This window comes from Monodelphis domestica, chromosome 8 (assembly GCF_027887165.1).
Source record: "Monodelphis domestica isolate mMonDom1 chromosome 8, mMonDom1.pri, whole genome shotgun sequence".
Taxonomy (NCBI): domain Eukaryota; kingdom Metazoa; phylum Chordata; class Mammalia; order Didelphimorphia; family Didelphidae; genus Monodelphis; species Monodelphis domestica.
In genome coordinates, this window is record NC_077234.1 from 157,878,336 (window position 1) to 157,900,144 (window position 21,809).

General features: G+C 37.1%; 1 protein-coding gene across 1 annotated transcript in view; it reads left to right on the forward strand.

Moving 5' to 3' along the window:
• The first annotated feature begins 4,439 nt into the window (after positions 1-4,439).
• The window catches only part of GPC6 (glypican 6), a 1,241,421-nt gene continuing 1,224,051 nt past the window's right edge, over positions 4,440-21,809 (forward strand). Inside the window, exon 1 of the mRNA XM_001366572.4 lies at positions 4,440-5,250. Coding sequence (XP_001366609.1) covers positions 5,091-5,250 — 160 coding nt within the window. The 5' untranslated portion in view covers positions 4,440-5,090. The remainder of the gene's footprint in view (positions 5,251-21,809) is intronic.

Here is a 21,809-nt window from a genome sequence, read left to right on the forward strand (position 1 = left end):
TCTTTAGGAATGCTATTGATTGCCTGTCCAACTATTCAACAGTCAGGGAAAGTGTAAAAAACAAGGAATGAAGGCAAGAATGTTGATTCACTTTATTGGTTTCCAACCCAAGTAATCAAGTACATGTTCAGCACCTGTCCTTTGATTTTAGTGAAAACAAAATTTGGAAGTCAGAGCAGAACATATGGTAATTTTTTTTTCCATTTATGATGAAATTTTTTTAATTTTTATTTTTTTAGTCAATTTAGGAAATTATTCCTTGGTTACAAGAATCATATTCTTTCCCTCACTCCTCTGACCCCTCCCCTTCTCATAGCCAACACTCAATTCCACTGGGTATTACATGTGTCCTTGATCAGAACCTATTTCCATGTTGATGTTTGCACTAGGATGTTCATTTAGAGTCTATATCCCCAGCCATATGCCCTTCACCCATGTGATCAAGCAGTTGGTTTGTTTCTACTCCCACAGCTTTTCCTCTGAATGTGGATAGTGTCTTTCTCATAAATCCCTACTGCATTGCCACTAATGGAGAAGTTTATTACATTTGATTGTACCACAGTCTATCATTCTCTGTGTACAATGTTTTCCTGGTTCTGCTCCTTTCACTCTGTATCACTTCCTGGAGGTTGTTCCAGTCTCCATGGAATTCCTCTACTTTATTATTCCTTTTAGCACAATAGTATTCCATTACCAATAGATACCACAATTTGTTCAGTCATTCCCCAATTGAAGGGCATCCCCTCATTTTCCATTTTTTTTGCCACCACAAAGTGCAGCTATAAATATTCTTGTACAAATCTTTTTCCTTATTATCTCTTTGGGGTACAAACCCAGCAGTGCTATGGCTGGATCAAAGAGCAGACAGTCTTTTAGTGCCTTTTGGATATAGTTCCAAATTGCCCTCCAGAATGGTTGGATCAATTCACAACTCCAATAGCAATGCATTAATGTCCTGACTTTGCCACATCCCCTCCAGCATTCATTACTTTTCATTGATGTCATAGCCAATCTGCTAAGTGTGAGGTGATACCTCAGAGTTGTTTTGATTTGTATCTCTCTTATTATAAGAGATTTAGAACACTTTTTCACGTGCTTACTAATAGTTTTGATTTCTTTGACTGAAAATTGCCTATTCATGTGCTTTGCCCATTTATCAATTGGAGAATGGCTTGATTTTTTGTACAATTGATTTAGCTATTTACAAATTTGAGTAATTAGAACTTTGTTAGAGGTTTTTGTTACGATTGTTTCCCAATTTGTTGCCTCCCTTCTAATTTTGGTTGCATTGGTTTTGTTTGTACAAAACCTTTTTAATTTGATGGAATCAAAATTATTTATTTTACTTTTTGTGATTTTTTTCTAACTCTTGCTCGGTTTTAAAATCTTTCCTTTCCCAAAGATCTGACATGTATATTATTCTGTGTTCACCTAATTTACTTATAGTTTCCTTCTTTATATTCATGTCATTCACCCATTCTGATTTTATCTTGGTGTAGGGTGTGAGATGTTGATCCAAACCTAATCTCTCCCATACTGTCTTCCAATTTTCCCAGCAGATTTTATCCAATAGTGAATTTTAGTCCCAAAAGTTGGGATCTTTGGGCTTATCATAGACTATGTTGCTGAGGTCATTTACCCCATATCTATTCCACTGATCCTCCTTTCTGTCTCTTAGCCTATACCAAATTGCTTTGATGCCCACTGCTTTATAGTATAGTTTGAGATCTGGGACTGTAAGGCTACCTTCCTTCACATTTTTTTTCATGATTTCCCTGGATATTCTTGATCTTTTGTTCTTCCAAATGAAATTTGTTATTTTTTTTCTAATTCAGTAAAAAAAAAAGTTTTTTGGTAGTTCAATTGGTATGGTACTAAATAAGTAAATTAATTTGGATAGGATTGTCCTTTTTATCATGTTGGCTCCTCCTACCCATGAGCAATCTATATTTTTCTAATTGTTTAGATTTGGTTTTAATTGTGTGGAGAGTGTTTTGTAGTTGTGTTCATATAGTTCCTGTGTTTGTCTCGGCAGATAGATTCCTAAGTATTTTACATTGTAGGGTGATTTTAAATGGAATTTCTCTTTCTAATTCTTGCTGCTGAGATGTGTTGAAAATATATTGAAGTGAAAAATTTTAACAGAAACCATTTTTTCCAGTATAATATGTAACAGTGACCATTTTTGCAGAAATTCCAGCTACAACCACTATGAGGCACTGATACAATGGCTTAGTTTTTCTACACCTTGATTTTAAACTTTGATTTGTTAAAATGATCTGGATCCTATTTATATCACTAAAAGAGTGGTGACATATTGTTGGTTGTCTCTGGAACCGAGGATGACGATTGTCTTTGTGCGTTTTTGTGCACAAAGACACCTGTGCATGAAGATTTAAGTGGAAAAGTCGATGCACAGAGACAGTCCCACTCTCTCGGCTTTGGAAGCCTGGGTCCATTGGCACGAAAAGTCCTTACACCTGGAGACTTCCTCAGCTGCATTGGATGGCCGTGTTGTCTTTTGTGCTCCATCCCGCCCTAAGTACTCCACAGTGCCTTGCTGCATCGCCATCTCAGCCGTTGAACCTTCTTGTTGGTTTCTTCCGCCTGTTCCACAGAAGCAGTCTTCACATGCTGGGTGAGCAAAGCCCTAGTTCACCAGGGGTCGATGTCGACCCGATGGCTACCATCACAAGGTTTAGCCGGCCTGTCGAAGCCATTGCCCGAGACATATACATTATGTTATTAATATATAGTAATAATAACTTAATTACTAAAATAAATTCAACTAATGGAAGTTGTGCAAAAGAAATCAGAGATTTCCTCATTTTTATATAATGGGAGGCAAACTAAATTAATAATTAGGATATTCAAGTCCAAATCCTGGGTATAATTGGCTTGCTGTAATTTGAGGAACTCTTTTCACCTCTCTGAATTTTAATTTTCTAATGCTAAAATAAAAAAGTTTGGATTAGATAATTCTGAAGGACTTTTTCCATTTCAGGTTCTATTATTTTGTTACTTTAATCCAACATCTTCGTATTTCATACAAGGAAACTGAATCTTAGAGAGATTAGGTGATGTGGCCATGGTTCAACTAGTATTTTTAAAAAATAATTTCATATATTCTGTGCATGCACTAAGAATTTCCAATATGAATTCATATTGGCTATAAATTTTGGGTTCCATTTTGGAGGACTAAATTAGGAAGCCTATAGGTTTTGGTCAATAGGAAGGAAATGGAACAAAATGTGATGAGGATGAGGATGTTGGCAACCTTAATGGCTCATATCCATTATTATCATCAGCATAAATGCTTTACTGTCTCATTTCATATACTGCTTTTGTAGATGAGCTCCAAAGATCCAAGTTTTAATCTGTTAGGAATTTGTGGTATACAATCATCATAACCTATTTATGGTCCCCGAAGCATGTCAGTCTTAACATGAATTTTTATTATTTTGTCAGTTTCAAGGGAAGCAGTTATTTGTGTGTCCCAACTCCAAAATTTGATAGTTTCACCTGTTTTACCCACCAAAAATCTGCAGAGTTCTTTTTTAGGAAATTTAGGCTGCCAATTAGTGAAAGACTGTCAATCAAAATTGTGGTAAGGTAAACTTCCATTCTTATCCTATCTTATAGTTTTTTGGAGGAAGGTTAAAGGAAGAGAGAGGATAGATTTCCCACTCAGGAAGTCTAGTTGCAAGATTGGAGGAAATTGAAAAGTCTGTTTGTGAGAACATCTGGAGAAGGCAAAGATCTTTTAAAATCATCCATTACTGACTATTTATACTTTCCTTTGCCTTGGGCTTACCATAGGCTCCTTCTTCCCCTTTGCTCTCAGAGTTCCCTTGGCACCTTGGAAACGTATTTATGCCGATTGCTAAACTAAGGTTACCCACAGAACTTCAAGAAAAGGGAAATTTTGATGTAAAGGACCAAAAAAATGCAAGACAGATTGTTCCCTTGTTAAGTTCCCTTGGGATTCTGCTGCCTGTGATAAAAAAAAAGAGAAGAAAAGAAAATTATCACTTAAGAAGAGCCAAAGATTGCTCTTTCCCAGTGCAGTATTTGCCCTATAATGTGCATTTTCTCCTCTTCCTAGGTCATGACCATACAAAGAACAAATGGATCTGTATTCTGGACTCCATGTATTCAAACAAACAGTTTTGCATAATAATTAGAATAGTTGAATGATTCTACATATTATATCTTGTATTATAGCAGCGTCGACTCTTCCCAGTTATCCTACAATATCTGAGTATATTTTTTTAGTAAGATAGTAGTTGGGAGAAGGGTCAGGAACCTGAAGGGAAGGGTACCAAAGAAAGATTCAGGCACGTTTAGTTTAAGATCTCTGCCAAGCCAAGAGATCCACTCCAGGTTTTTCCTTCCGCTCGGCCTCTGTATTCTGGCTATGCAATGAGTAGCACGTTTCTCTCTCTCTCCTCTCGCCTTCTTTCTCCCTCCCTCTCTTGTACTGAGTCTCCAGGATTTCTCTCTCCCTATTTCAGGAGGGCTCTCACAGACTAGGGCAGCCTGTGCGAAGCTGAGCTTCCCCTGGATCCTGTATACACACAACACACACTCACACGCACTCCCATCCACAAGAACTACACGCACCGCGCACAGACCCGCTCACTCCAGTCTCTCCATCCTCCCCTCAAGCCAAGGCAACGCGCGGTTCCCACCTTCACTCTTCCACCGGCAAAGCCAGGCTTGCGGGGACTCCCGGATTTCTACTGCTCGGGAACTCGGATCGCAGCCTCGAACCCCTTATGCCTTTTCCCCCCATCTCTCTATTTTTCCTTTGGTTTGGGGGGATAGAGAAGAAAGGCGGCTGCTTTCCCAGACAGCTCTGGTTGGCTTGTTTGCCATCTTCCATCTGGCTTATAAAAGTTTGCTGAGAGCATTGCAAGAGGTCTGGGTTGCTCATCCCCTCCACTGGCGGCGGGGGGTGGGGGTGGGCAGGGGACAGGGAGGTGGGGGGAGGGCGCTGCTCACTCCGGAGGCATCCCGACGTTTGGGGCAAGGTGAAGACGGTGCCGGACCTGGGATTTATTTACTGAGCTGGATTTGCATGCTACACCATGCCTTCTCGGATCGGGGCTCTGCTTTTCTCTTTCGCCGGGCTGCTGCTATCACTTTCAGTCGAGGCGGATGTTAAAGCTCGGAGCTGCAGTGAGGTCAGGCAAGCTTACAGTGCCAAAGGATTCAGCCTGGTCAATATACCCTACCAGGAAATAGCAGGTAAGTGCTGGCGGGACTGGGGGACCTAGGAAGGGTGGAAGAGGGCTGGGGCCAGCCAGCGCGATCCTGCCCCTGGTCTCCTTTCCTTTTCCCCTGTTGCTGAGTTGAAAGTGTTCACTTTATGCAGAGCCTTTTTCTCCCGCACTCCCTGAGCCCGAGAAAGGTGGCGGGGGCTGCTCCCACTAGTTAGTTGGATCTCCAAGCTACCTCATTGTGTGCACATGCCTCCGAGTCTCCCCCCACACCTCCCCCCACAATACTCCCTTCCACTCTCTTCTCCCCGCTCTTTCTTCATTGTTGGTCATCCTTAGGCGCGAGTCGGGGGGTACTGGTACACGCTGCCAAAGGGAAGGATGTCAGTCACACTTCTCAGGGGGCAGAGGCCAGACCGAAGCGACTGCAGTGCTAGGCAGGACTCTGAATTAGAACCTTGGAGTCCGGGCTGCTTTCGCCTGGGCAAACTTATTAGAACTACTGCAGCTGCTTAGCAGGAACCACAGTCTCGGTGGCGCCTTCCCTTTGCTCTCTGGTCTCTGCGATGCCTGGGGTTGGGGTGGAGGAAAGATGCACAAGGTCTTCACTCAGTCTTCACACTCTTCTCCAACCCCCGATACACACACACACACACACACACACACACACACACACACACACACACACACACACACACACGGAGAGTACACAGTACACACAGTCACTCACTGCCCCTCTTTTTCCCGAAGAGGGGGACGCAGAGGTTCCCAGGACCAGGGTATAGAAGAGGTTCGGGTGAGGAGTAGCGTACACGCTGTTCCCTGGGTCTCTAGACTGAGAGTGTAATGTCCACCAGGGACTCCCGGCGCCCAGCCCCCCCTGGGACTGCCGGATGTCTGCAGTTTGGGGTTTCATTTTTGTTGTTGTTATTGTTTGTGTCTTAATAGAGAACCTGTTTCGGATCTTGGGCGGGATTTTGCCTGAATGTTTCTTTATGCTTCCACCGATTGCGGTTGGTCATTCATGGTTAGGCAACACCCCAGCCACCCTCAGACCTGGTTCCGCACTCCAACGTGGGCATTCTCTGTCTTTCCTAGCTCTCTAACGTAGAAGAGAGAGAGCTTGCTGTTGGGGGGCAGCTCCGGGTTTTTTTTGGGGGGGGGTCGGGTCGGGCGTGATTGAGAAAAGCAGCTTTCTGCTTTTCAAGAAGACCTTGAAGCCAGACCCTCTGCCCCGATTCTGAATTTATATCCCCCATTCAGAGACATATGTGTAATGCATAGGTTCAAACAACTTGATCTGCATGCATGCGTGTGTTTTCCGGTTCTTAGCTCCAACCAAATCTGTTCATCTCTGGGGCTCTGTGAATGAAACGTGTCCGGGAGAGATAATCCTTGGCTGGGAACAGAGCAGAGAGGGGAAAAAGAGAGGGAGAGGACAGGGGATGCTTGGGGAGGCGCAGTGGTGGCGCGGGCTGCTCAAATTGGGCAGCTCTAGTTCTCCGTGACCTCAAGAGGGAGAAAGAGAAGAAGCTTTGATACTTGGCCAATATAGCCTCTCCTAGTTTTACACAGCAGTAACTGAGCGACCAGGAGAATTAATGTCGCACATTTGAAGAAAGGAAAAAAGCCCCCAGTTTTCATTCCTCTTAGGAATTATTGTTACGTCATTATTATAGTCTTCACAGATTTAGTTATATGCACGTTTCAGCCTTTCACCAAAATGAACAAATTTACGCCAATTTTAGCACTTCAAAAATATGCCAGTACATCAAGCTTGAGGCATAGCTTCTTTCCACAGAGTAAGCCTTTACCAATTCAAAGCTAGAACTTGAGGTGACACAGAAGGCTGCTTTCTCATCCTTCCTCGCTCCTTCCTTCCCTAGAACCTCTTTAATTCGTTTATCAATGAATGGAGAGCTACAGTCCCCAGAGTCCCAGCTCCTCAAGTTTCTTAGTTCTATTTTCCCTTTGTTTTCTGATATTTCATTCTTTTTAATTAATTGATAAGAATCAGCTTCTTTTCCCCTCTTAAATCACGGGGAAATCAAACTTTTAAGACTTGAAGCATTTGGATCTCTTCTAAGAACTTTTCTTATCTAGTTATGCTGTTCCTAACTGCTTTAATACATATATTTCTGAATGTGAATTGAGAACATGATGTTTTTAAAGAGGATGTTTGAGGATTTAAAAACTGTTTCTGTGTCCTGAAGTGGATAATGAGAGACTGCGAGACTCACAGGAATGCAGTTCATTCCCACCAGAATGCAAATCTACTTAACAGTAGTAGAGACCGGATTAACAGAGTCAATAATTCCCATAGCCATCCTTAACCAAGTGGAATGTTGAAAACTTCCAGTGGTTAATATAAATAGGTCGGTAAATTGTTAACACCAAAGATTTTTTCTTTTTTTTTCCCCTTTGCTTTTTCATTCCTTTACAATTACTTGCTAATTGGCTACGGGTTTCTAGAATGTGCAGACTTTTGTTAAAACTCTCAAACTTTCTAGGACTCTAAGTGCATTGCTGATTTTTTTTTCCCTTAAAGCTGCTGTCCTTTGATGGTAGCGGACATAATCACTTACAGGTCACTGTAGGGTTAGAGGCACATTTGATAAGAAAATAAATGCATGGAAGATAATTGCATTTTACGGTTATATGTTTTTCACATGCTGTTGAATGCTTTTACAATAATTACTTAGGAAAGATGGCCTAGTATTAAATGGACACTGACTCTTTGTTATCAGCTCCAGTTTTTAAGCCTTTAATTACTCAGCATAGGTAAGAATTTTTTTTGGAAGTTGATCATTTCTTAGCCTTCTTTTCTTCTTTTGTCTCATTTGAATGTTAATGTTTGTTCAGTGAAACAATTTATTATAGCATTAGTCTCCCAGAAACAATGAATGAAGCCCCTGTCATTTAGATATTTGAGTTACTGCCTCTTTAAAAAAAAAACAAAAAACTGGAGATAGTTTGCTTGGTAAAATAGCTGAGAAGTAATAAGTCCATTATCCATGGTTTATTGACATTTATGAAAGTTTCACATAGAATTCACAATTGTAAAATAGTGTTGCCCTTTTCTGCCTGGAACATTAGAATTTTCTTCAAACTGAACAGATGAGGGATAATGTTGGGTAATGTAACAAGTTATACTTTCATACAACCTTTGGCACAGGAAAGACCTACCGGGATAAATGTAACCTATTCATCTTCTTCCAGAATCACAGTTAAACCACCAATGATGAATTAGAAATCATTCCTTTTTTTTTTACGGCTTTTAGGCTGAAAATAATTCTGCATCTAAAACTAAACCATTCACAATTTGCTGATTTCTTCTTGCCTCATCTTTAGAGAAATTGTCAACTAAAGTTGATCCCCAACTTCTTGAGCCTATCATAAGCTACAATACTTTTTTCAAACTTTTCTTCAACCTTGTCCCTTTCAATACATTAATTGGGTTATGCTCTCTTTGGTTGGCTTTTTTCCCCAACCCATTTTAGAGACTCTCATTTGATCTCTCTTCTAGACTAACATGAGGTTCTGAAAAGGTCTGATTACATTGTCACTATTGCATTAGTCTACATTTCTTAGTCTGTGTTTTTTATGCTTCTCATTTCATAAATATTTTTTTCCTCTCAACAGTGCACTGTTGCTGACTCATGGCCACTTTGTTATCCACTGACTTACAGGGTATTTTTTCCTGGGTTGGGGGTGGGGACTAGGGGAGAGGTTTCAGGAGGGTGGGGAAAGGGGTCAGGAGTAGTATTTATGCATATTTAATTGTTTATTGTATGTCCCATTGGTATAGCATATTCTTCTGAGCAGTTGGGAACATAATAAATATTTGTTGAATGGATAAATGCATGAACAATTATTCCCCTTGTATTTGTCTGCTTTGTTATTTTTTTTTACCAGTTGTATTATCTTGCGCTTGGTCTTGTTGGATTGTATTCTGTTTCTTTCTAACCACTTCTTCAATTATCAAGATGACTTAATTCCGAGTTTTATCTTCTAAGGTACAAGTCACATACTGTCTTCAAATGATTTAGCCAGTTGTGAATTTTCTTCATACTATGGTCTAGATGTGTGTCATGAAGAAGAGATTCAAAAGTGTTTCTAGATAAAGTCAAGTAGTGTGCATCTGTTGCTTTTCTTCAATCTACCCGATTTGTCCATTTGTTGGAAGGTTGTGTATTAGTCTGATATAATGTATTCTTTAGAAAGGAATGTAGGAGATTGATAGGAGAAAGGATGATGTACCTCAAGGAGCTGCAAAGGATGAATAAATTCCCAATTACTTCTCCACTTTGAAACTTTGTATGTAATTTATTACCAGCTAAGTCTTTATTTTCTCTCCTACCCCTCCCCTTTCCTTTAAAATTCAACTTTAAAAGCATTGATCTCTCATGATTTTTTCCTTCAGAATATAATATAGGGTCCATACTGTACATTTTCTTTGCATTCCTATTAACACACTCTCTCTGTCTCTGTCTCTCCTTTGTATGTTGTTTATTCCTGGCTAAATATTTATTTCTTCCTCTGCCCTCTTTCAGAAGCATTGGCCTCTCATGATTTTTATGTCATCAGTGATTAGCTTCTCCCCCTAGAATGTGTGGTCTATAGTGTAAATTTCCTTTATATTCCTATTAAACTTATATCTGTATAGATATATAGATGCACCTATACATCTTTAACTATGTCTTTATCTCTTTTTTAGAGTTTTGCAAGTGACATCTTATTTCATGCCTTGGCTTTGATGGAATTTGTACAGCCTTTACTATTTCTTGGGTATGCTTCCTTGATAATTTGACCTTATGTTCATTGGGTTCTTTTCTAAAAGACTTTTCTAATACCAAGTCTTTACTGTCTACTTAAGTAGTGTTTAGCATTTTTCTAGATCTTATAGAGTAAGGTGGGTTGCAGAAAGAGCACAGAACTTAGTACAAAGAAGTCTGAGTTTAATCTCAGCGTCCATCACTTAACAGGTGTGGATGATTCATCTCTCTCTCTGGTTTTAGCTTTCCCTTCTACAAAAAAGTGATTTGGGATAATTGATCAATAAATTTTCTTCTGGATCTAATATCCATAGATCTATTAGTAACAAGAAAATGTAAATTTACAACTGGAAGGAAAGAGAGACAATCCATTCACTTCCTTTCATTTGCAGGTACAGATATGCAAAAAAAAAATTAAAACTTGCATGAGTTGACAAGGTTGGTGGATGAGAATTCTGCCTTCTAAGAACTTAAGACATAGTTTGGCCAATAAAACTAACCCATCAGACACAATTAGAAAAGTAGACTTAATTTATCTGAAGAGCAGTGATATGGAAGAGGTTTGCTTGGCTTGGACACAGGTAAGAACTAAGAGTAAGTGGAAGTTGTAGAAAGGTAGACACAGGCCCATTCCTTTTTTTAGACTCTGAAAGTGTTAGAAAGTTCTTCCTTAAAGCAATCTAAAGTTGCAGTGCAGGTAGGAATATAGGTGAAGTTACGTCCAAATGAGTATACAAAAGAAAAACCATGACTAGCCAAAATTATCTTTAAAAATCTCCTTAATTGACTGGGTTTTCATTCCTTCTCAGTTGAAAATTGTTGATTTTTGACAAGAATTTTGATCAATATGTGGAGGCTAAAAGCCTTTTCTTGCCAAGTGTTGATATCTCTAGGCACCCAGTTATGGTTCATATTTTGCATTCCCAAAATTTAGTACCTTTTCAGGCCCCACCACATGTAATCACGCAGAAATGTTATTACTCGTTTACCTCAATGGAACCTAACTCAATGGGGGGGGTAATTTTGTTCTTCGATCAAAGATTCATACTGAAGAGGATAAAAAATTCAAGAAGGAGTTAAAAAGAAATACCTACAAAACAACAGCATCCACTCAAACCTTTTTTTTTTTGGCTTTGCCCCAGTGAGGGAATCATCAGCTTAGCTTCTCTTTGGTGAGAAGGATGTGGTTTACCAGTGCCCAGATTGGATATTCCTTTCTATCCCCTGGGGCCATAGGGAAGGGAGTCTCTGTTTGGATGGGAAACATGGAGCCTCTCATTTTGGGTGTGATAGGGCTTCTAGGCACTTTTCAGAAAATGAAAGTTTCAGGGATCAGAGAAGCAGGTTTCCAGGATATTGGCTCCTGTGCCTGGTTTATTGTCTTCTTGAGGCTGGTCAAGAGGGAGGAAGAAAAAGAGAGTGACCATAGCCCTGAAGGACCATTGGAAGGGGAAGTCATCTAAGGAGCATCATAACCGAACCTTTCCTAAGTGAAATGTGTGTTTGATGCAGTAATTCTGTATTGAGCTGAAGTCTGATTTTATATAACCAGCATCTATTTGTTTGGTTCTGCCTTCCAGAGAAATATAGACATCTAGAAGATAATCTTTTTGAAGACAGCTGTCATGGATTTCTTGATTATTTTATTTTCCAAGCTAAGCATTCCTAATTCCCATAATTCTGACTTATCTAATGTTATTTTGAGTCTTCTTGTTTTTAAAGTGGTAAATTACGTGTTATTGACTATAAATGTTTATCTAGGTTCTTAACTTGGGGTCCACATGAACAGAATTCAGGGCATCTAGGGATTTAGGAAAACTTAACATTGTTATTTTCATTGACTTCTGACTGGAAATTTCACATTTTATTCACTTTAGAAAAAAATATTATTCAGAGAAGGAGCCTGTAGATTTCACTTTACTGCCAAAGAGTTCCATAAAGGAATAAGATTATGAATGGAAAAAAATTAAAGCATTAGCTCATGTGCTGTGTTAAGAGATTTTCTTAATCTCTCCCTCTGTCTCCTTAAGAGGCAAGAGAGCAGGGTTTCAAAGTAGATCAGAACTGACAGGAGTTTATGAGCCAAAGCTGAAGATTCCATTACCAGGGAGACTAGGACTGAGGAGAGGAAGAAGCCTGCCCTCTGACAGGATGTTAGGGGGGACAGTTAGTCAGTGAGGAGAAAAAGAAGCAGAAGCTGATAGTCAGAGGTCTTTTGCCTCTGGGATCTTGTGAGAGAGCAGAAGATCTGTTTCATGACAGTTGGGCTGCTATAGAAAACTGATTGAAGGAGTGAGTGAGTGGTGGCTGTCCAACATTTTCACAAGTTAGGTAGTTAGTGAATCATTTATAGATAGTGTAGGTTAGATAGGACTGGCATGCTAGGCAGGGAAAAAAAAAAAAAACAAAGTGTCCTCAGAAGCCCAGAGGTGTTTTAGGAAATTTTAGGTAGTGTTAGGAATTTTAGGGATATTTATCAGGTGTAAGATTAATAATCTTTTTCCTCTTTTCTATCCTTTTATCTGTACTTCTTTCTTAAATTAAACAAAGTTTCTGTTAAACTGCTTTCCTCACTGTTGAACTCCTTAATTTCACCCTTTCAGCTGTAGGGAGTACGGCTGGAAAGAGAAAATGATCCCTTTTCTTAATGAACTCACATTCAAATATGGAAGTTACATATATGAAAATTAATCTGCAGGGTGGATGGCAAGGCCTGTTGGATCTTAGAGGGTGGTAGCAGGATGGATGATGGTAAGGTCTGGAGGTCTGAAGGATATCATTACAGATCAGATGACGATGGCTTAGCAATGTCTGGAGTAGAAGATTTCAGAGTGGAGGAAAAATTAGTGTGAGGTTAAGTTGTTGGGAAGTTTCATGGAAGAGATAGGACTTCACAAAATCATAGAATTTCTGAATTGAAAGGGGCTTCTAGGTCAACATGTATTTGTAAAGAAATTATCTCCATACCATTCACCATAGGTACTCATTCAGAAATCACTTGAAAATTTCAGATAAAGGGCAAACCACTATTCAGTTAGCCCATTTCACTTATATATATATACACACATATATTATATGTGTGTTATATACATATGCATACATATGTATGTGTGTATATACACATATGCATCTATACATTCTGTATATTGTACACATGTGTGTCTGTATCATTGTTTATATTAAGACAATTTATGAACTCTATAAAATAACATAAACACCTACATTCATGTATTACATAGTACTACATTTTAAATATATCATACCTTATATTAAAAATAATCAGATAAGAATGAATGAAATAACTGAAACAATGAATAGCAAATGGCAAATCTGAAACATATTAATGGAAGAAATCATCACAATATCAGATAAAAGTAGAGGAAGTAAAACATAAACATCAGTTTAAATACTTGTTACTCATTCTAATTAAAATGAATTTATAGGGAGAGAAATGGCAAAATTATTAGATAAATACAACCAAGGAATCTAATGTAGTTTTCATTTACTCATGTTCTTTTAAATCTAATTAGCAAGAATAATAGCCATAGACAAAATAAAGGTAGACAGGTAAGTCATCTTCTTTGTTCATCTTGGCAAAACAAGATTCTGTTGAAAAAAAGTTGAAGGTAGAAATTGGAGGTCAGAGTGGTAAGAATTGGGGGAAAGATGGCATCACCATAATAAAGGATATGCCCAAATTCACAAGATATTTAATATCATTACCTCAACCTATACATTTTGAAAATGCCTATATTTAGCCCATTTGCCTTAGGACATCGTGATACTGAAATATGATTTAACTGAAGGATTTTAGTATCATGAAATATTAAACATGAGTATTAGGAACTAAGGCCACACAGATATGATGATGTAACAGACACACAATACACATATGACACATACATATGTATATATTATGTGCATATTATGTATATATATATATATATACATATATAAGTGTATGTTAATATTTCCTCTCTATTAACACATTAGCTCGTTTGCCCAGTGGATAGAATATTAGATTTGGAATTTGGAAAACCTGAAAAAACCTCAGACCGTTACTAGTTATGTGACATTAGGGAAATCACTTAACCTCTTTCAGCCTCAGTTTCCTCATCTGAATTATAAGGGTAAAACTAGCTTCTCTACCCCACAGCACAAAACTCAAAGCACTATAGAAATGCTAACTCTAATGGATTTTAGTACTCGTGAAGTATATATTACTACTAGCGATGAAGTATTTCACAAAATCTTGAACAGAATTTTTAAAAAGTTAGGCTTGATGTCGTAATTACCCACTTAAAAGTAGCCACTTGAGGACCTGCTCTCCCCTGTAGAAGAATAGGTCCTTAAAACCTTTTATTCAGCAGGTAGAGTAGGCACTGAATAATGAATGTTGAAATTTATTGGGTATGGATTGAGGAATCAGCTCTGTGTTGCTAACAGGGCAAGCCATTGCCAATATCCCCCCTCTTAATCGAAAAATGAGAAAGACTTTTCCAAAATGGCCATCTGATTTGCCATAATGCTCATAATTGAGAGGCTATGACTTTACCTGAAGACCTCTAGGGATGTAGCCTGAGAAATAGACCAGACAAGACTTCAGGGGGAAATGTTTAGACCCAGCTCCTTTCTTTCTGGTGCTTTATTTCTTCCACTTACATCCTATTTGATTGTAGCTTCTAATTCAGTGCTTTCCCTCTTTTATGATGAAAATTGATCCTGTAAAAAATTGTCTTTCCACCCAGAGTTTCTTGGGATAGTGACACGCGTGGCTCAGAATGTTGTACCGGGTTGCATCTCACTTGAGAAAATGGACACCACTGTCTTTAGGAGAAAGATGCCTAGGGTGGGGGGGATGTGGGAGGGGAGCTATTTTTATAAATAGTCATACAAGTGACCTTTCAAGAAAATATCTAATTCAATAGAAATATTTACATATTTTATGAAAATGAATTCTGGAGTTGGAGAATATAATTTTTAAGATAACTAAAGACCCTAGCAAATAGATTAGAATTAGATGACAAATTGGTACATGGGAAAGGATGGATGTGGGGAGTGGGTTGTGTGACATGAGGTCACATATAATAGATGATCAGCTCTAAAGCAGTGAGGGGAAAAGGGGCAAAAGCTGCAGCCAGGTCACTGTTCTGCCCACCAGAAAAGAGAATGACAGCACATTATCAAATGTTTCATCAGTAACATTATCATTACCACATTAATCAAGTGTCAACTGACTGACTACTGCTCTTGTTGTTTTGCTAATGAGACCACAATTATGGATTTGATCCTGAGAGGAGTATCTTTACATAGAAAAACTCCAATCTACAGGCTTCCCCCTAACCCACAGCCAGCCACTTCTCAATCATTTGCCATTGGCCAAAAGAGAGTCATAACTAACAATGAAAATATGCCTGTCCCCGTTATTATTATAAAAAATGTTTTACACCAGGAGAATAGATCATCTTCATGTATTTAGAAAACAGCAACTGGGAAAGACTTAGCTTTTCCTATTCACTTAGATTTGACCCTTTTTCTCAAAGAACTTTGTCAAATAAAACTAGATTGGAGACATGCACACACATGGGTGCATATATATGTGCAAGTGTGTTATACATACCCTCAATATTTACATATATGTACGCACACCCACCCTTAAGTGCCTGGTAAAAAACGGTGACAAATAGCTTCAAATGATTATTTTCCCAGTGGGTCAAAGTAGCTCAAAGTTAATAGCATTTTAAAATGATGAGAATATATAAATGGCAGTTACTTGAACAAAATCACCATGCATAAATTATATCCTGTTTTAAAATACATGTCTTGGTTTTTCTTTGCATAATAACTTGTGCTAGTGAATTCTATAACTTTGAAATTTTGAAAGACCCAAAAATGATTAAGATCTGTAAAAATGATGAACTCTTTGTAAAAAACAAATAGGGTTTTATTAATCCTTAAAGCCATCATTTTTTCCCTCATGATATCTTAGACTCTTAGTCTTGGTTAGATGACAATTTACATAGTAGAAGTAAATATTTCTGCAAGAGAGATTTGAATACAAACACACTTGTGATGAATGAAACGCACCACATAGTCTTTTGTTGCATCTTTTCCTCAGTCTTGTAATGAACTCTACCTGGATATCTCAAGCTGCTTTTATGTTACCAAGTGTTAATGTGTTAAACTATTTTATTGCTCTTTTACTACACATTTCATTATGTAATATCTTACTCAATACTGTTTCAAAGACATAAGGGTATCAAGAAGCCAAGAAGGTCAAGCACCAGGTTAAACGTATAGGCCATTCTTTTTATATGACTGTAATAAAGAATATGTTCATTTTATTTATATTACTACATGACTCTCATAAAAGGCCAACTTCAAGTTGAATGTAAAATTGCTTGTAAAATGGCACATCACATAGGAAATAATCAACAAATTGGTTTTCTGAACAATCTCGCTTTTAAATTACAAGTCATTCTTTTGGAATCCTTAAGGATTCTACAGTGTCACTTAGAAATCTACATGTTTTATTTTTCACTAGAGAATACATAAATGAAATTCATGGGTGCCAAGCTTTTCCCACCCCTATTTAATAAAGAAAAAAGTGATTAAATAATTTAAGGTAAAACTTACAGTTGAAATAATGTGCTATGCACATCACATTTCTCTTACAGCCCCAAAGCACCAAAATTCATATTGTTATAACAACTTAATTATATTTTTAAAGAAGCTACACCTTTTTTTAACCATTCCTACCTAGTGTTAATGTATTTTATCAATGGATATCACTTCTTTTCTCAGGTTATTGATCAATAACATCAGATTTCTGTAACAACATACTAAACAAACACCATATAATATAAAGAAAGAAGACCCCAAACTAGAAATGTCCTACAAGATATAAATTAAAACAAAATTCAATTTATAGAGAGTAGCACTCATTATCCATCTATATTCATTGATGTTGAAGATGGGTGATTTTGATTGTCCTGAATAATAATTAAGATGACTTTTCTTTATTGAAACAAATATCCTATTGCTAGCCTCTCTACTACTAAATAAACAAGAAACCATAAACTATTTAAAATAAGACTTCACATATAATTTTAGTCTTTAATTTTGAAGCAAGTTTGCTGATGAAACCATTCATACTCAGCAATGTAGTTTTATTTAACAAAAAAGTTCCCAAAATGCTTTATTTCTTTGAAAAACTTATTTTGGGGGGAAAAGAAGTATTCCTCATGATGACTGTAATCTGTAAGGACAGAAGCAAAGGCAAGCAAGCCTAAAGCATATTTTCCCCCAGTTTAGTGTTTCCCCAAACTAATGTGACTAAGTTTGATAATCCTGACTTTAGCATAAAGCTTTAGACTCCTGTGAGCTAAATTGAGTTAATTTCTAGTCCCAGGGCACCTTGGGAGAGAGCAGTGGCTGCTCTCTTCTGGCAGGTACCATCATTGTCCAGAAGGAGTCTCCCTTGTGTAATGGCAGTGCGTAGGTGCTCTACCTTTGGCCACATTTCAGCCTGCTTACTGTGGAATTGATTTTCACGGCTCATGACAGAAGCTGTTTTCAGCCTATGAAAAGGAAGTAGCTGGGACTGATACTTCTAACACAAACAGCAAATTGCTCCATGGATTTCGAGGTCTGTTACCTTAAGGTTCTAATGGCCTTTTAACAGTGCTTCCAGCTGAGAAGCAGATGTAAGGGCTACTGAACATTGAGAGCTGCTTGGTTGTCTTTTGCTTCTCCCCCTCCACTTCTGAAAAAATAAAAAACAACAAAACAAAACATTTCTACAGGCATTGTGCTGAGACAGCATTCTTGGAACTCTTCAGAGTTCACATTAGGTTTGAAAAACTGAAAAAAAAAAATAGGGAAGGAAACATTCTAGCCCTGTGTTTGAAATCTACCACCCAAATGTGACTTTGTACTATGGAAGGTTTGCAATTATTTGGCATTATGTTCTCACTATCTCAATCTTATATTCGGTCATTTTCCTGAATAATATAAACCATATTTTTCTGTTTCATGGTATAGATGGGTAATTCTCCCTCTATTTTTTTTTAAGAAAGAAGAAATAGTATAGTTTAGGGACAGTATGGTGTCCCATTGGATGGAGTGCCATCCATGGTATCAGGAAGAATGGAGTTAAAATTCTTCTTGAGACACTTGCTCTAGTAAATATATCACTTAACCCCATTGTCTTGAGTTTCTCATCTTTAAAATGAGCTGGAGAAGGAAATGGCAAACTACTTCAGTATCTTTGCCAAAAACAAATCAGTAAAATGTACATTGTATGCTTTAATTAATGCAGATCAAAATCTATACATATATATATATAATTTTCTTAATTAATATTCAGGATGAGAGAATAAGAACTGAATAAACCACACATGTAATCATTTCTGTTTCAGAAAAACCATTCATTTATTTTGAATATGTATATCATTATTTATGTACACATTGTTTCCTATGATAGATGGAAACCCTTTGAGGGTAGATAGGGAGACAGGAATGATTTCCTTTTTGTTTTTTTCTCTCCAGCATCTAGCACAGGGTCTGGCACATAGTCTTTTTTTTTTAATGCTTGCTTTGTTGGTGACTTTTTTTAATTGTTAAGATTTTTATTGTAAGTCCAAAATTATGCTCTTTTAACCTCAGTTACATCCACCTTGGAACAAATATTTATCTCTTTTTGGGGAGAAGTTAGAGAGGGGACATATTCTTTTTGGGAGATGCTCATGCAACAAATGGAAATTCATCTATATTATTTAAATATTTTTATATTATTCAAACTACATTTTAGGAGCCAGTCATAAAATTCTAACATGACTCTTCATTCAAAATTCCTGGAGACAGATGTTTTTTAGTATTACAGGGATAAGATCTTGGTTCTGCCAAAAGATTTGCATGTGGTGTAGAAATACTGGTAAATATGATACAGTAAACATTTTAAAATGACCAGAAAGGTTTTTCTTCCAGTTGAACTGCCTTCCTAACCGATCTTCATGCCTTAAATTTTATCCACAGCCAGTGTATCCTGTGATCCACATGTTGCTAGCAAAATAATCTTAAATCTGTTTCGATTGTGTAATGCTCTTGTTTAAAAATTTTCAATGGGGTGGGGGTGGGGGTCAGCTGGGTAGCTCAGTGGATCGAGAGCCAAGCCTAGAGACTGGAGGTTCTGGGTTAAAATCTGACCTCAGACACTTCCCAGCTGTGTGACCCCCCCCCCCCCCCCATTGCCTAGCTCTTACCACTCTTCTGCCTTGGAGCCAATACACGGTATTGACTCCAAGATGGAAGGTAAGGGTTTAACATTTTTTTTCCAATGGTGCCCACTACCTACACATTAAAATCTGGAAACCTTAGCCTGAAATTCAAGGCCCTTAAACATCTACCCAATTTATATTTCTAACAATATTTCCACAAACTGATGTTCTGCCTTCCTAATCATGATTTGTGCCTACTATGTTTTATATTTCTTCATCCTTTTTCCTTTCACTTTTCAATTAAAATCTTATCAATTCTAATCCCTTCTTCATTATGCAGCTTCCCTGGCATACTCCAACCCAGGGTTAAAACTTCCTTTTAACATTTAAGCCATTTATTTTCTTTGTCACTTACTTGGAAATGGATCTTCGATGTACTATAATGTGACATCCCTTGTATTACATTGAACCACTTTTAATCACTTGTGTTATTTCACTTTCATATGTTTATAATAACTAGATAAAACCCTAAACCAATTAATTTAAATTTATTGAAGGCAGGGGTCTTCTTTTATGTTTAATTTTATCTTTCTTAGTGCATATTGCTGAACATGGTAATTGATCAATTCATATTTGTTGGTTGATTGATTAGAAAGATAAAGAATATGTGTTTAGTTAGATCCAAACAAATTTCAACAAAGGAGATGTTGACCTAAGTTGTGAGACAGATTTCTCATTTAATTTTCCTTTAAATAAATGAAGTTCTTAGGCTATACTGATTGAAAATTAGCGGAAACCAGTTTGAACAAGTATAGCTAATAACATTTTATCAAATTGTACTTTCATTCATATTGAATATATTTTAAATTATTATATTTCTTAAAAGCTACATGAACCACAATGTATATGTGTAGGACTGTCTTTAGAAACACAAAGTAAATAGTTTTTGTAAAAATACTTAAATTAACAAGTGCAACAATTTCAAATATCCTGAAATTTAATAAAAAATATAATATTTACTTTACATTTAATGACATTTACAACAAGATGACATTCAAAGAAGAAGAGCTTAAAAGCCAATGGCCAACAGTAAAGAGATCATAATTGTAACTATCTTTGTAATTATCCTTTTTGCAATATAAATTTTGAATAACAGCTTGTACTACTAGTGGCTATATAGTCTGCACTGAGAATTTATTGCATTACCCTTTTGAAAATGGCTTTCAACTTTGGGGCCAACAAGGACTTTGTGCTAAATTTTAGAGGGCAACAAATGTAGGCAAATGGAGAAATTTCTCCCAGAACTAGTTTTCCTCTAACTTAGTTGAAATGATTTTAATTATTTCTTATATTATTTTCATGTCATGTTACCATGCTGATTTGAAGGTTGTGAGCTGCTTGTTCTGGGTGTCCATTTGTGCTACTTGCTTCCTCTCTATTTCCTGCTGTTTCCTCCAACTTCCAAAATGCTACTTATGACTCAATAACCTACCATGATGCACTGACCCATGACATTTCCAATTGCTTAGTTTCTTGAAATAACCTTTTTACTAATGCTAATTAATAAAGAAATTAGCAAATGTTCATTTAACTAATGGTACAATTCAGAGCTGAAATCTTAATTGGAATAGGGACTGGACCTATGATTTCATACCAATAAATAGGGAAGTTTTGGTCAAGGAATATCCGTTACCAATGCTTTTTGGTAATTCATAGACTTAAGAGAATTTCCTTATGTGAGTTCCATTAAGTATGTGTCACGTCTTCCAGTTTTTAAAGCCAATTCTTTACTATATTATGCTGATATTATTAATACAGAGAGCTAAATCCCTTTCTTAGATATAAAAATCCCTAAGTATCCTAAAAGCCTAATTCTGGAAAGCTCAGTCACTTGGTGATCTGTTCAAGCAGAAATAATAGGCCTACATCCTTTGCAAATATTGTACATGAATTTGATTTTAAGCCAAAACACCTACTTCCCACATATCCTACATACAGAGTGCCCCAAAGGACTTTGTGCAGCTTTAAGCTCTCATTGCTTTTAAATAAAAATTTTTAATTAGCTTAAATTTTTTTGCCTTTGGTCTTAGAGTCAATACTAAGTATCAATTCCAAAGCAAAGTATGGTTAAGGGAAAGACAAGTGGGACAAGTGACTTGCCCAGGGTCCCACAGCTAGGAAGTATCTGAGGTCAAATTTGAACCCAGGACCTCACATCTCCAGGCTTAACTCTTTATCCATTGAGCCATATAGCTGTCCTTTAATAAGCTTTTGAAGCTTAAAACTGTACTAACGCCTTAGGGATATTCTGACCCTGTGATTTTCAAAGAGGAAACATCATAAATATAACCACATTTATCTCATGTATTCACCCTTGTTACAAATTATAGGTTAATAGTCGCATAGAGATTATAACTGTATGTGCAAACAGCTTATAATTTAATCAGTATTTATTTACATTTAATTGTGGAAATTTATGAAGTGCTTGTCTGTCATAGTCTCCTGTATTTAATCTGTTATATGCATAAGCTGACATATAATGATATTAATGATGATGTAATTTTTTTGTAGGAAACATCAACTAAGGACATTAA